The sequence below is a fragment of the Oncorhynchus kisutch genome, linkage group LG25, assembly GCF_002021735.2.
Source record: "Oncorhynchus kisutch isolate 150728-3 linkage group LG25, Okis_V2, whole genome shotgun sequence".
NCBI lineage: Eukaryota > Metazoa > Chordata > Actinopteri > Salmoniformes > Salmonidae > Oncorhynchus > Oncorhynchus kisutch.
This window is the reverse complement of record NC_034198.2, coordinates 42,256,420-42,270,057: the sequence shown is the minus strand read 5'-3', so window position 1 is coordinate 42,270,057 and position 13,638 is coordinate 42,256,420. Positions and strand designations below refer to the sequence as shown.

Genomic DNA, 13,638 nt, shown 5'->3' with positions numbered 1-13,638 from the left:
TAACTGTGTTAGAGGGGTAACTGTGTTAGAGGGTGTAAACGTGTAACTGCATTAGAGGGTGTAACTGTGTTAGAGGGTGTAACTGTGTTAGAGGGTGTAACTGTGTTAGAGATGTAACTGTGTTAGAGGGTGTAACTGTGTTAGAGAGTGTAACTGTGTTAGAGGGTATAACTGTGTTAGAGGGTGTAACTGCGTTAGAGGCTGTTACTGTGTTAGATGGTGTAACTGCGTTAGAGGGGTAACTGTGTTAGAGGGTGTAACTGTGTTAGAGGGGTAACTGTGTTAGAGGGTGTAACTGTGTTAGAGGGTGTAACTGCATAAGAGGGTGTAACTGTGTTAGAGATGTAACTGTGTTAGAGGGTGTAACTGTTTTAGAGGGTGTAACTGTGTTAGAGGGTATAACTGTGTTAGAGGGTGTAACTGCGTTAGAGGGGTAACTGTGTTAGAGGGTGTAACTGTGTTAGAGGGTGTAACTGTGTTAGAGGGTGTAACTGTGTTAGAGATGTAACTGTGTTAGAGGGTGTAACTGTGTTAGAGGGTGTAACTGTGTTAGAGGGTGTAACTGTGTTAGAGATGTAACTGTGTTAGAGGGTGTAACTGTGTTAGAGGGTGTAACTGTGTTAGAGGGTATAACTGTGTTAGAGGGTGTAACTGTGTTAGAGGGTGTAACTGTGTTAGAGATGTAACTGTGTTAGAGGGTGTAACTGTGTTAGAGGGTGTAACTGTGTTAGAGGGTATAACTGTGTTAGAGGGTGTAACTGTGTTAGAGGGTGTAACTGTGTTAGAGGGTGTAACTGCGTTAGAGGGTGTACCTGCGTTAGAGGGTGTAACTGAATTAGAGGGTGTAACTGTGTTAGAGGGTGTAACTGTGTTAGAGGGGGTAACTGTGTTAGAGGGTGTAACTGTGTTAGAGGGTGTAACTGAATTAGAGGGTGTAACTGTGTTAGAGGGTGTAACTGTGTTAGAGGGTGTAACTGCGTTAGAGGGGTAACTGTGTTAGAGGGGTAACTGCGTTAGAGGGTGTAACGTGTAACTGCATTAGAGGGTGTAACTGTGTTAGAGGGTGTAACTGTGTTAGAGGGTGTAAACTGCGTTAGAGGGTGTTACTGTGTTAGAGGGTGTAACTGCGTTAGAGGGGTAACTGTGTTAGAGGGTGTAACTGTGTTAGAGGGGTAACTGCATTAGAGGGTGTAACTGTGTTAGAGGGTGTAACTGTGTTAGAGGGTGTAACTGTGTTAGAGATGTAACTGTGTTAGAGGGTGTAACTGTGTTAGAGAGTGTAACTGTGTTAGAGGGTATAACTGTGTTAGAGGGTGTAGCTGCGTTAGAGGGTGTTACTGTGTTAGATGGTGTAACTGCGTTAGAGGGGTAACTGCGTTAGAGGGTGTAACTGTGTTAGAGGTGTAACTGAGTTAGAGGTGTAACTGTGTTAGAGGGTATAACTGTGTTAGAGGGTATAACTGTTTTAGAGGGTGTACCTGTGTTAGAGGGTGTAACTGTTTTAGAGGGTGTAACTGTGTTAGAGGGTGTAACTGTGTTAGAGGTGTAACTGTGTTAGAGGGGTAACTGTGTTAGAGGGTGTAACTGTGTTAGAGGGTGTAACTGCGTTAGAGGGTGTAACTGTGTTAGAGGTGTAACTGTGTTAGAGGGGTAACTGTGTTAGAGGGTGTAACTGTGTTAGAGGGTGTAACTGCGTTAGAGGGTGTAACTGTGTTAGAGGGTGTAACTGTGTTAGAGGGGGTAACTGTGTTAGAGGTGTAACTGTGTTAGAGGGGTAACTGTGTTAGAGGGTGTAACTGTGTTAGAGGGTATAACTGTGTTAGAGGGTGTAACTGTGTTAGAGGGTGTAACGTGTAACTGCATTAGAGGGTGTAACTGTGTTAGAGGGTGTAACTGTGTTAGAGGGGTAACTGTGTTAGAGGGTGTAACTGTGTTAGAGGGTGTAACTGTGTTAGAGGGTGTAACCGTGTTAGAGGGTGTAACTGCGTTAGAGGTGTAACTGTGTTAGAGGGTGTAACTGCGTTAGAGGGTGTAACTGTGTTAGAGGGTGTAACTGTGTTAGAGGTGTCAAATGGGCTGCTGTTGTGGTCATTGTCACGAAGCCACACCTGTCCTACTAGCTTTAGAAGTTCAGAAGGAGAAAGTGTCAGCTATATAGCATTAATGACACTTAAATGGATCATTAAAGAAAATAAAGAGGATTTCTATCAGTCTATTGAGGTGTAGATTACATATCACATTGCAGAGTTCTAACTTGAAAACAAGTCTGCATGGGAAAAAACTAAATAAAAAAAACTAGTGTCTATAACTGGGATTGAACACGTGACCCTCAGAACCTGAGATTGCGGATTACACCCTTCCGCTACCCCTGTCCTCAGTGCCCTAGCAAAACACAAGCCTACCTCATGGTAATAGTCCTCACCGTTGCCCCTAGTGGTGACATCCTGTATTTAAGCACAAAGCTCCCTCGTGAGTTTTAAGTAAAAATGGATGGCATGGCACAGTGGCCTAAGCAGTGAGTTCCCGCTCCCAGCTCCCACTCCCAGCTCCCGCTCCCAGCCCCCCGCTCCCAGCTCCCCCTCCCAGCTCCCGCTCCCAGCTCCCCCTCCCAGCTCCCGCTCCCGCTCCCAGCTCCCCGCTCCCAGCTCCCCCTCCCAGCTCCCGCTCCCCCTCCCAGCTCCCCCTCCCAGCTCCCGCTCCCAGCTCCCCCTCCCAGCTCCCCCTCCCAGCTCCCAGCTCCCCCTCCCAGCTCCCGCTCCCAGCTCCCCCTCCCAGCTCCCCCTCCCAGCCCCCTGCTCCCAGCTCCCGCTCCCAGCTCCCAGTTCCCGCATCCAGCTCCCGCTCCCAGCTCCCCCTCCCAGCTCCCAGCGCCCGCTCCCCCTCCCCCTCCCCCTCCCAGCTCCCCCTCCCAGCTCCCCCTCCCAGCTCCGGGCATTGCAGTTTTTACTTTTGCCCCTAGTGGAGAGTTTTGACGGTGTCTCCCGGACGTCAGCAAAAGAAATGTCAAAGAAAAGTCAGGCCTTTGGAAGCATATACAGTTTCCTCTCACTAAGAGAACAGAGCTGTTCTCATCCAGCCGGTACCGGGGCATTCAGAGTCCTCTACTGTACCTCACAACCATGGAGCAGAAATTCATGTCGTGTATTCTATCTATTGTGTGGATAATTCATCCATCCAATAGAATATAGTTCAGATGTGTTGCATGATCTCCCCCCTAACTAGACAACAAATAATAAACACTTACTTCATTTTGAGTAAAAAACAACAACAACAACAACAACAACAAAAAGCTATCCACATTGTCTAAACAAATTACACAGGATATGATGCATGGAAAGTATGTATTTTCCCCAGTAAGACAGAGAGACTAAAGTGTGTGACATTTTGTGAACTTTCAGTTCCCCTCTCAGACACAATTAATCAATACCTGAGCAATCTCCCCTGGCCCAGGAAGTGCTATCAGGATTATCCTAAATTAAGACCTGATTAATTGATTGTCAGAGTGAGAAGTCAATGAATTGGATAAAAGCAACATGACTCAATTTGTGATACTTTCAATGACACAGGTAACTGTCAAAATTAAGGAAACCCCCAACGTAAAATATCTTAATAGGACGATGGACCACCAGCCGCCAGAACAGCTTCAATGCGCCTTGGCATAGATGCCTGTATTTCAGACTACAACCAAGAAGCTAAACCACACTAACTACCTAACTATGCCGACGTTAATACTGAAACACAAATGCTCTCCAATCATATCTCTATGATACGTTTTATGTCCCTAGATTAGGCAGCCATTTTTATATATATATATTCCTGAATTAAATATATTTCTCAAATGGACTTGTATAGTGTAGTTAATAACACGTATTAACTATAATATTTAATATTTATAATATTTATTCGTCAGTGTAACACTATAACTGTGCGTTGAATTGTGGGTAACCTCAACTTAATCATTACATTTGTATCAGTTACTGTACAAATGGTTTTATTTTTTTATTGTTTAATAATACGTTTACACACAAATGAAAAATGTGTCTTTGACGCTCGAGTTTACAGCAAAATGAACAAGACATAAAACATACACATTGAATATGTATATTTCACTTCGCCAGAACATCATTTACGTTCGTCACCGTTGCGTGGATAAAGGATATGTTTTGCGAGCGGCACCGTAAATCCCCAACCTTACTATGTGGTGTGATCAATTGGCAATCCCTTGTTTTTCTTTCAGTCCGTTGTGGTGAAACGGGTCTACAGCGGCGCGGTGAACATCTCAACAAGCACCATAGGTTTACATTAACCGTACTACACGTGGTGGACCGTACCGTGGTGGACCGTACCGTGGTGAACCGGGGGATTTCTTTCCGTTACTCCTGATAATATTTGTGCTATTTTCTCGGTGAAGTATAGGACTGTTGTATAAACCTTATAATTCACTACATGATGTGGTCCTCTACTCTTCTCTTCTCCTGTTAAATCCCCACCCGGATGTTATCAACGATCAGCTATCAATCTTTTGTCATTCGGAAAGTTTGACAATTTTTTAAATGTTATAGTTGCAATCGATCATAATAAGAAATGTGTGTTAACTATTAATACGCGAGGATTATCCATATGCAATTCTGATCAAGGAAAAACAAATCAAAACTAGAGCCACAAAATCCGGTGTTCCAAATCGTGGATAACAAAACGTATGGATTCATGCGCTCAGTGATAAAGATAACATTCAGCAGGTTAACTGTTGTTGCACAGGGGGGGAAAAGTACTTACTTGAGCCCAGAAAACAGTCCGTGATCCTTCTAAAACAGCTTGTCGAAGACGGACCATCTTCCATGTCTGTGAGCGAGCAGAGCGCGAGAAGGGACACGCTACGGATATCAACCAGGGTACGGTGCCTCTCTGCTCAAACTCCCGCTGCTCGCTGCTAGAACTGAAACGGTTGGTCCAGAATGAGATTAAATGTCCTAGGTCCTAATAGCCCGTGACCAACCGAGCCGGGAATGCCGTGGTCGTGAGCAGTACGTGGTCCGTTACCAGCACGGTAACGTAAACGTATAGACGAGAGCAGTAGTGGTGAAGGGTCTCCCCCTCACTCGGAGTAGATAAACGTGGGTTGGAAAGCCTCCTCTCCTCTCCTCGCCGTGGCAGCACTGAAACAGTGAAAGTGCAAGATTGGGAAGAGAAAAAGAGCGACTGAACGGAGGGAGGCGCACGGGCTGGGAGGAGGGAGAAATGGGAGTGTACTGTAAACCGTAGACGGCGACGGATAAAATAAACCGGGAAGTGCAACGTACAGTTAGTTGGTAGTCAGTCAGTCAATATAATATAAAGGCAGTCAGTCATTATAATATAAAGGCAGTCAGTCATTATAATATAAAGGTAGTCAGTCAGTCAATATACAGTGCCTTGCGAAAGTATTCGGCCCCCTTGAACTTTGCGACCTTTTGCCACATTTCAGGCTTCAAACATAAAGATATAAAACTGTATTTTTTTTGTGAAGAATCAACAACAAGTGGGACACAATCATGAAGTGGAACGACATTTATTGGATATTTCAAACTTTTTTAACAAATCCAAAACTGAAAAATTGGGCGTGCAAAATTATTCAGCCCCTTTACTTTCAGTGCAGCAAACTATCTCCAGAAGTTCAGTGAGGATCTCTGAATGATCCAATGTTGACCTAAATGACTAATGATGATAAATACAATCCACCTGTGTGTAATCAAGTCTCCGTATAAATGCACCTGCACTGTGATAGTCTCAGAGGTCCGTTAAAAGCGCAGAGAGCATCATGAAGAACAAGGAACACACCAGGCAGGTCCGAGATACTGTTGTGAAGAAGTTTAAAGCCGGATTTGGATACAAAAAGATTTCTCAAGCTTTAAACATCCCAAGGAGCACTGTGCAAGCGATAATATTGAAATGGAAGGAGTATCAGACCACTGCAAATCTACCAAGACCTGGCCGTCCCTCTAAACTTTCAGCTCATACAAGGAGAAGACTGATCAGAGATGCAGCCAAGAGGCCCATGATCACTCTGGATGAACTGCAGAGATCTACAGCTGAGGTGGGAGACTCTGTCCATAGGACAACAATCAGTCATATATTGCACAAATCTGGCCTTTATGGAAGAGTGGCAAGAAGAAAGCCATTTCTTAAAGATATCCATAAAAAGTGTTGTTTAAAGTTTGCCACAAGCCACCTGGGAGACACACCAAACATGTGGAAGAAGGTGCTCTGGTCAGATGAAACCAAAATTGAACTTTTTGGCAACAATGCAAAATGTTATGTTTGGCATAAAAGCAACACAGCTCATCACCCTGAACACAGCATCCCCACTGTCAAACATGGTGGTGGCAGCATCATGGTTTGGGCCTGCTTTTCTTCAGCAGGGACAGGGAAGATGGTTAAAATTGATGGGAAAGCCATTTCTTAAAGATATCCATAGAAAGTGTTGTTTAAAGTTTGCCACAAGCCACCTGGGAGACACACCAAACATGTGGAAGAAGGTGCTCTGGTCAGATGAAACCAAAATTGAACTTTTTGGCAACAATGCAAAATGTTATGTTTGGCGTAAAAGCAACACAGCTCATCACCCTGAACACAGCATCCCCACTGTCAAACATGGTGGTGGCAGCATCATGGTTTGGGCCTGCTTTTCTTCAGCAGGGACAGGGAAGATGGTTAAAATTGATGGGAAGATGGATGAAGCCAAATACAGGACCATTCTGGAAGAAAACCTGATGGAGTCTGCAAAAGACCTGAGACTGGGACGGAGATTTGTCTTCCAACAAGACAATGATCCAAAACATAAAGCAAAATCTACAATGGAATGATTCAAAAATAAACATATCCAGGTGTTAGAATGGCCAAGTCAAAGTGCAGACCTGAATCCAATCGAGAATCTGTGGAAAGAACTGAAAACTGCTGTTGACAAATGCTCTCCATCCAACCTCACTGAGCTCGAGCTGTTTTGCAAGGAGGAATGGGAAAAAATGTCAGTCTCTCGATGTGCAAAACTGATAGAGACATACCCCAAGCGACTTACAGCTGTAATCGCAGCAAAAGGTGGCGCTACAAAGTATTAACTTAAGGGGGCTGAATAATTTTGCACACCCAATATTTCAGTTTTGATTTGTTAAAAAAGTTTGAAATATCCAATAAATGTCGTTCCACTTCATGATTGTGTCCCACTTGTTGTTGATTCTTCACAAAAAAATACAGTTTTATATCTTTATGTTTGAAGCCTGAAATGTGGCAAAAGATCGCAAAGTTCAAGGGGGCCGAATACTTTCGCAAGGCACTGTAATATAAAGGCAGTCAGTCAGTCATTATAATATAAAGGCAGTCAGTCATTATAATATAAAGGCAGTCAGTCATTATAATATTACGGCAGTCAGTCAGTCATTATAATATAAAGGCAGTCAGTCATTATAATATTACGGCAGTCAGTCAGTCATTATAATATAAAGGCAGTCAGTCATTATAATATTACGGCAGTCAGTCATTATAATATAAAGGCAGTCAGTCAGTCATTATAATATAAAGGCAGTCCGTCAGTCATTATAATATAAAGGCAGTCAGTCAGTCATTATAATATAAAGGCAGTCAGTTATTATAATATAAAGGCAGTCAGTCAGTCATTATAATGTAAAGGCAGTCAGTCATTATAATATAAAGGCAGTCAGTCAGTCATTATAATATAAAGGCAGTCAGTCAGTCATTATAATATAAAGGCAGTCAGTCAATATAATATAAAGGCAGTCAGTCAATATAATATAAAGGCAGTCAGTTAGTATAATATGAAGGCAGTCAGTCATTATAATATAAAGGCAGTCAGTCAGTCATTATAATATAAAGGCAGTCAGTCAGTCATTATAATATAAAGGCAGTCAGTCAATCAGTCATTATAATATAGAAGCAGGCAGTCAGTCAGTCAGTCATTATAATATAAAGGCAGTCAGTCAGTCAGTCATTATAATATAGAAGCAGGCAGTCAGTCAGTCATTATAATATAAAGGCAGTCAGTCAGTCATTATAATATAAAGGCAGTCAGTCAGTCAGTCATTATAATATAAAGGCAGTCAGTCAGTCATTATGATATAGAAGCAGGCAGTCAGTCAGTCATTATAATATAAAGGCAGTCAGTCAGTCATTATAATATAGAAGCAGGCAGTCAGTCAGTCATTATAATATAAAGGCAGTCAGTCAGTCAGTCATTATAATATAAAGGCAGTCAGTCAGTCAGTCATTATAATATAAAGGCAGTCAGTCAGTCAGTCATTATAATATAGTAGCAGGCAGTCAGTCAGTCAGTATAATATAGAAGCAGGCAGTCAGTCAGTCAGTATAATATAGAAGCAGACAGTCAGTCAGTCAGTATAATATAGTAGCAGGCAGTCAGTCAGTATAATATAGAAGCAGGCAGTCAGTCAGTCAGTATAATATAGAAGCAGGCAGTCAGTCAGTCAGTATAATATAGAAGCAGGCAGTCAGTCAGTCAGTCAGTATAATATAGAAGCAGGCAGTCAGTCAGTCATTATAATATAGAAGCAGGCAGTCAGTCAGTCATTATAATATAAAGGCAGTCAGTCAGTCAGTCATTATAATATAGAAGCAGGCAGGCAGTCAGTCAGTATAATATAGAAGCAGGCAGTCAGTCAGTATAATATAGAAGCAGGCAGGCAGTCAGTCAGTATAATATAGAAGCAGGCAGTCAGTCAGTCAGTCAGTCAGTATAATATAGAAGCAGGCAGTCAGTCAGTCAGTCATTATAATATAGAAGCAGGCAGTCAGTCAGTCAGTCAGTCAGTATAATATAGAAGCAGGCAGTCAGTCAGTCAGTCATTATAATATAGAAGCAGGCAGTCAGTCAGTCAGTCAGTATAATATAGAAGCAGGCAGTCAGTCAGTCAGTATAATATAGAAGCACAAATACACATTTTTATGAATCTGATTATATCTTCTCATTCACAAAATAGCCCCTTAAAAAATATGAATGGATGAATGAATAAGTAGACTGAATGCACTTGATGACAGACAATTTTGATGCAATCCCGACGTCCGCACTCACACACGAGGTGTGTGTGTGTGTGTGTGTGTGTGTGTGTGTGTGTGTGTGTGTGTGTGTGTGTGTGTGTGTGTGTGTGTGTGTGTGTGTGTGTGTGTGTGTGTGTGTGGCGTATGTGTGTGTGTGTGATGCACAGAAAAGTTATCTCTCTGCTTAAACACACCCGAAACATAACTACATATTTCTAGAACATAAATATTGGACTCAAATTGCACACAATATACGCCAACCAATAGATGCATAACCACTCTTATAGAGCCATTATTATTGCACATGATATTACCTCATCACACAAACAAACAAAAAACTGCTGCAAAGTTGCTAAGGAACTAGAAACAGAGCTGCCATGTCTGTTGGAACTAGAAACAGAGCTGCCATGTCTGTTGGAACTAGAAACAGAGCTGTCATGTCTGTTGGAACTAGAAACAGAGCTGTCATGTCTGTTGGAACTAGAAACAGAGCTGCCATGTCTGTTGGAACTAGAAACAGAGCTGCCATGTCTGTTGGAACTAGAAACAGAGCTGTCATGTCTGTTGGAACTAGAAACAGAGCTGTCCTGTCTGTTGGAACTAGAAACAGAGCTGCCATGTCTGTTGGAACTAGAAACAGAGCTGTCATGTCTGTTGGAACTAGAAACAGAGCTGTCCTGTCTGTTGGAACTAGAAACAGAGCTGTCATGTCTGTTGGAACTAGAAACAGAGCTGTCATGTCTGTTGGAACTAGAAACAGAGCTGTCATGTCTGTTGGAACTAGAAACAGAGCTGTCATGTCTGTTGGAACTAGAAACAGAGCTGTCCTGTCTGTTGGAACTAGAAACAGAGCTGTCCTGTCTGTTGGAACTAGAAACAGAGCTGCCATGTCTGTTGGAACTAGAAACAGAGCTGTCCTGTCTGTTGGAACTAGAAACAGAGCTGTCCTGTCTGTTGGAACTAGAAACAGAGCTGCCATGTCTGTTGGAACTAGAAACAGAGCTGTCATGTCTGTTGGAACTAGAAACAGAGCTGCCATGTCTGTTGGAACTAGAAACAGAGCTGTCATGTCTGTTGGAACTAGAAACAGAGCTGTCATGTCTGTTGGAACTAGAAACAGAGCTGTCATGTCTGTTGGAACTAGAAACAGAGCTGTCATGTCTGTTGGAACTAGAAACAGAGCTGTCATGTCTGTTGGAACTAGAAACAGAGCTGTCATGTCTGTTGGAACTAGAAACAGAGCTGTCCTGTCTGTTGGAACTAGAAACAGAGCTGTCATGTCTGTTGGAACTAGAAACAGAGCTGTCATGTCTGTTGGAACTAGAAACAGAGCTGCCATGTCTGTTGGAACTAGAAACAGAGCTGTCATGTCTGTTGGAACTAGAAACAGAGCTGTCATGTCTGTTGGAACTAGAAACAGAGCTGCCATGTCTGTTGGAACTAGAAACAGAGCTGTCATGTCTGTTGGAACTAGAAACAGAGCTGTCATGTCTGTTGGAACTAGAAACAGAGCTGTCATGTCTGTTGGAACTAGAAACAGAGCTGTCATGTCTGTTGGAACTAGAAACAGAGCTGTCATGTCTGTTGGAACTAGAAACAGAGCTGTCCTGTCTGTTGGAACTAGAAACAGAGCTGTCATGTCTGTTGGAACTAGAAACAGAGCTGTCATGTCTGTTGGAACTAGAAACAGAGCTGTCATGTCTGTTGGAACTAGAAACAGAGCTGTCATGTCTGTTGGAACTAGAAACAGAGCTGTCATGTCTGGTCGAACTAGAAACAGAGCTGTCATGTCTGTTGGAACTAGAAACAGAGCTGCCATGTCTGTTGGAACTAGAAACAGAGCTGTCATGTCTGTTGGAACTAGAAACAGAGCTGTCCTGTCTGTTGGAACTAGAAACAGAGCTGTCATGTCTGTTGGAACTAGAAACAGAGCTGTCATGTCTGTTGGAACTAGAAACAGAGCTGTCATGTCTGTTGGAACTAGAAACAGAGCTGCCATGTCTGTTGGAACTAGAAACAGAGCTGTCATGTCTGTTGGAACTAGAAACAGAGCTGTCAATTTCCCAGGAAATTTCCATGTGAACATAGGACACCTTGTGCACCGTCTCTCTCTGTCTCTCTACATCTGTAGCTGGAATGTGGACTGCTCCTCTCCCATGCACTGATCCATCCATCCATCCCTCCCTCCTGCCATCCATCCTTCCTTCTCTCCATCCATCCATCCCTCTCTCCTGCCATCCATCCTTCCCTCCCTCCATCCCGCCATCCTTCCCTCCCTCCATCCCGCCATCCTTCGCTCCCTCCATCCCGCCATCCTCCCTCCCTCCATCCTTCCTTCCATCCTTCCCTCCCTCCATCCCACCATCCTTCTCTCCCTCCCTCCATCCTTCCATCCCGCCATCCTCCCTCCCTCCATCCTTCCTTCCATCTCTCCCTCCATCCTTCCCTCCCTCCATCCTTCCTCCCTCCACAACTTCAAAGTGAGATGGAAAACTTCGGGGTTTTCTCTGTCATCTCAAACACAGCAATTGAATAATATCACTGTCATGGACCATGATAGTACAAGGGTTAAAACTACGGGTCACCGACTTGACGACGGTCACCGACTTGACAAAAGTGATCCCCTCGAACGTGCACGTTGAGATGAGCAGATGTAAGAGTTTTCTCTCACACAGAGTATCTGCATGTGCACCGGCACGCGACACACTGCTAGACATTGGTTGTTACAGGACCAAAACACCGAAGAAGTTGAGCCTCGCGCTTCAACGCTCATGGATGGTGCAGAAATTGACCCACTACTGTTTATTTCATGCATATATGTCATTACACTGAGTCTAATTTTAAACCTATGACCTCACCCATAACCTAATGCATTACTGCCCCACAGTGGCAGGAAGTGGCATTATAAATTTCTGCCCCACAGTGGCAGGAAGTGGCATTATACATGACTGCCCCACAGTGGCAAGAAGTGGCATTATACATTACTGCCCCACAGTGGCAGGAAGTGGCATTATACATTACTGCCCCACAGTGGCAGGAATTGGCATTATACATTACTGCCCCACAGTGGCAGGAAGTGGCATTATACATTACTGCCCCACAGTGGCAGGAAGTGGCATTATACATTACTGCCCCACAGTGGCAGGAAGTGGCATTATACATTATTATTATCCAGGACCCAGTTGCATAAGGAGGAGTTCAGATCCTGGGCTGTGAGCTTTGTATTGAGCTTATAGAACACTATGGTATTGAAGGCTGAGCTGTAGTCAATGAACAGCATCCTCACATATGCATTATTTTTGTCCAAGTGGGTGAGGGCAGTGTGCGGTAATATGGCGGTTGCGTCGTCCGTGGATCTGTCAGGGCGATAGGCGAATTGGAGAAGGTTGAGTGTGTCGGGAGGGAGGAGGTGATGTGGTCTTTGACTAGCCTCTCAAAGCAAGTAATGATGACAAAAGTGAGTGCTACGGGTCAGTAGTTATTCAGTTCAGTTACTTTCCCTTCTTGTGCACGGGGACGACGACATCTTGAAGCGGATGGGTTTAGTGGCCTGAACTAGGGAGAGATTGAAAATGTCAGAGAACACAACAGCCAGCTGGTCTGCACATGCTCTGAGGGCACGGCTAGGGATGCCGGCCTAGGCCATTGTTTTGCCGTCTCAGGGAATTTTGGGAGGTCGGTGGATGGTGAGTACCCAGCAATTCGTATTCCAAACGTTCTACCCGGGTGTGTGTAGTAATACATGAAACAAACGATTTTTTTGGGGGGGGAGAAACACTAGAAAATGTAGAAACCTGCAATGTTTTATTGGAGCTCAAGGCGAGGCACCCTCTGTCGGCGCCATCTTAGCCAGCTATCAGTAAACTCATTTAACAGAGTTTTAACCTGTCATATCTGCACCTGAGAATCGAGACGGATTTTGATTGGTGGTTCCTCAATTCAGAAGTTTTGAGATTATACTGCGTGACGTAGTTTAGTTACGGTACCCTGCGTCCCTGCGTCATTGCTCCAGACCACCACAAGGGGGAGTTAAAGTACTGATCATGTTTTTGTGTCCCAAGACTCTAATGTGTCTCTAACCGACAATGAACAGGCGACATAAACCAAAAAAACCTGTCAAAAACCTGCTGAGTTTTGGTGACCAGCTGAAGTAAAATAGTTTGTTAAAAGCACTACACATTTCAATGTCCTCTAGTATGAGACCAGGAGCTGTCAAAAACCTGCTGGGTCAACGAGGTGGTGGAGTTTTGGTTTCAAAGATTTCACCACTTTCCAGAAGTTATCTGAATTACGACCACTTTCCGATACAAAAAAAATTAAGAAATATGTTTGATTTAGTTTTTCTAACCAGAGACAGATCTATTTATAAAGTGTCTAAAGGATTGCCAATCAGACATAGAATCAGTCCGGCTACATTTCTGTCCTGTAATTTCTTACTACATTTTCACTGTGTGTGTGTGTGTGTGTGTGTGTGTGTGTGTGTGTGTGTGTGTGTGTGTGTGTGTGTGTGTGTGTGTGTGTGTGTGTGTGTGTGTGTAATGATGATGCTGTGTAGGTGACGAAGCTGATGCAGAAGTGCCCTATATAGGGCAT

The 13,638-nt window shown here is 43.7% G+C and overlaps 1 protein-coding gene across 1 annotated transcript in view; it reads right to left on the bottom strand.

Annotated features, from left to right (window-relative positions):
• LOC116357461 (cAMP and cAMP-inhibited cGMP 3',5'-cyclic phosphodiesterase 10A-like) overlaps positions 1-5,146 on the bottom strand; it is a 193,917-nt gene extending 188,771 nt beyond the window's left edge. Inside the window, 1 exon segment of the mRNA XM_031804851.1 lies at positions 4,777-5,146. Within this exon segment, the coding sequence (XP_031660711.1) occupies positions 4,777-4,840 (64 nt within the window). The 5' untranslated portion in view covers positions 4,841-5,146.
• Positions 5,147-13,638: the final 8,492 nt, after the last annotated feature.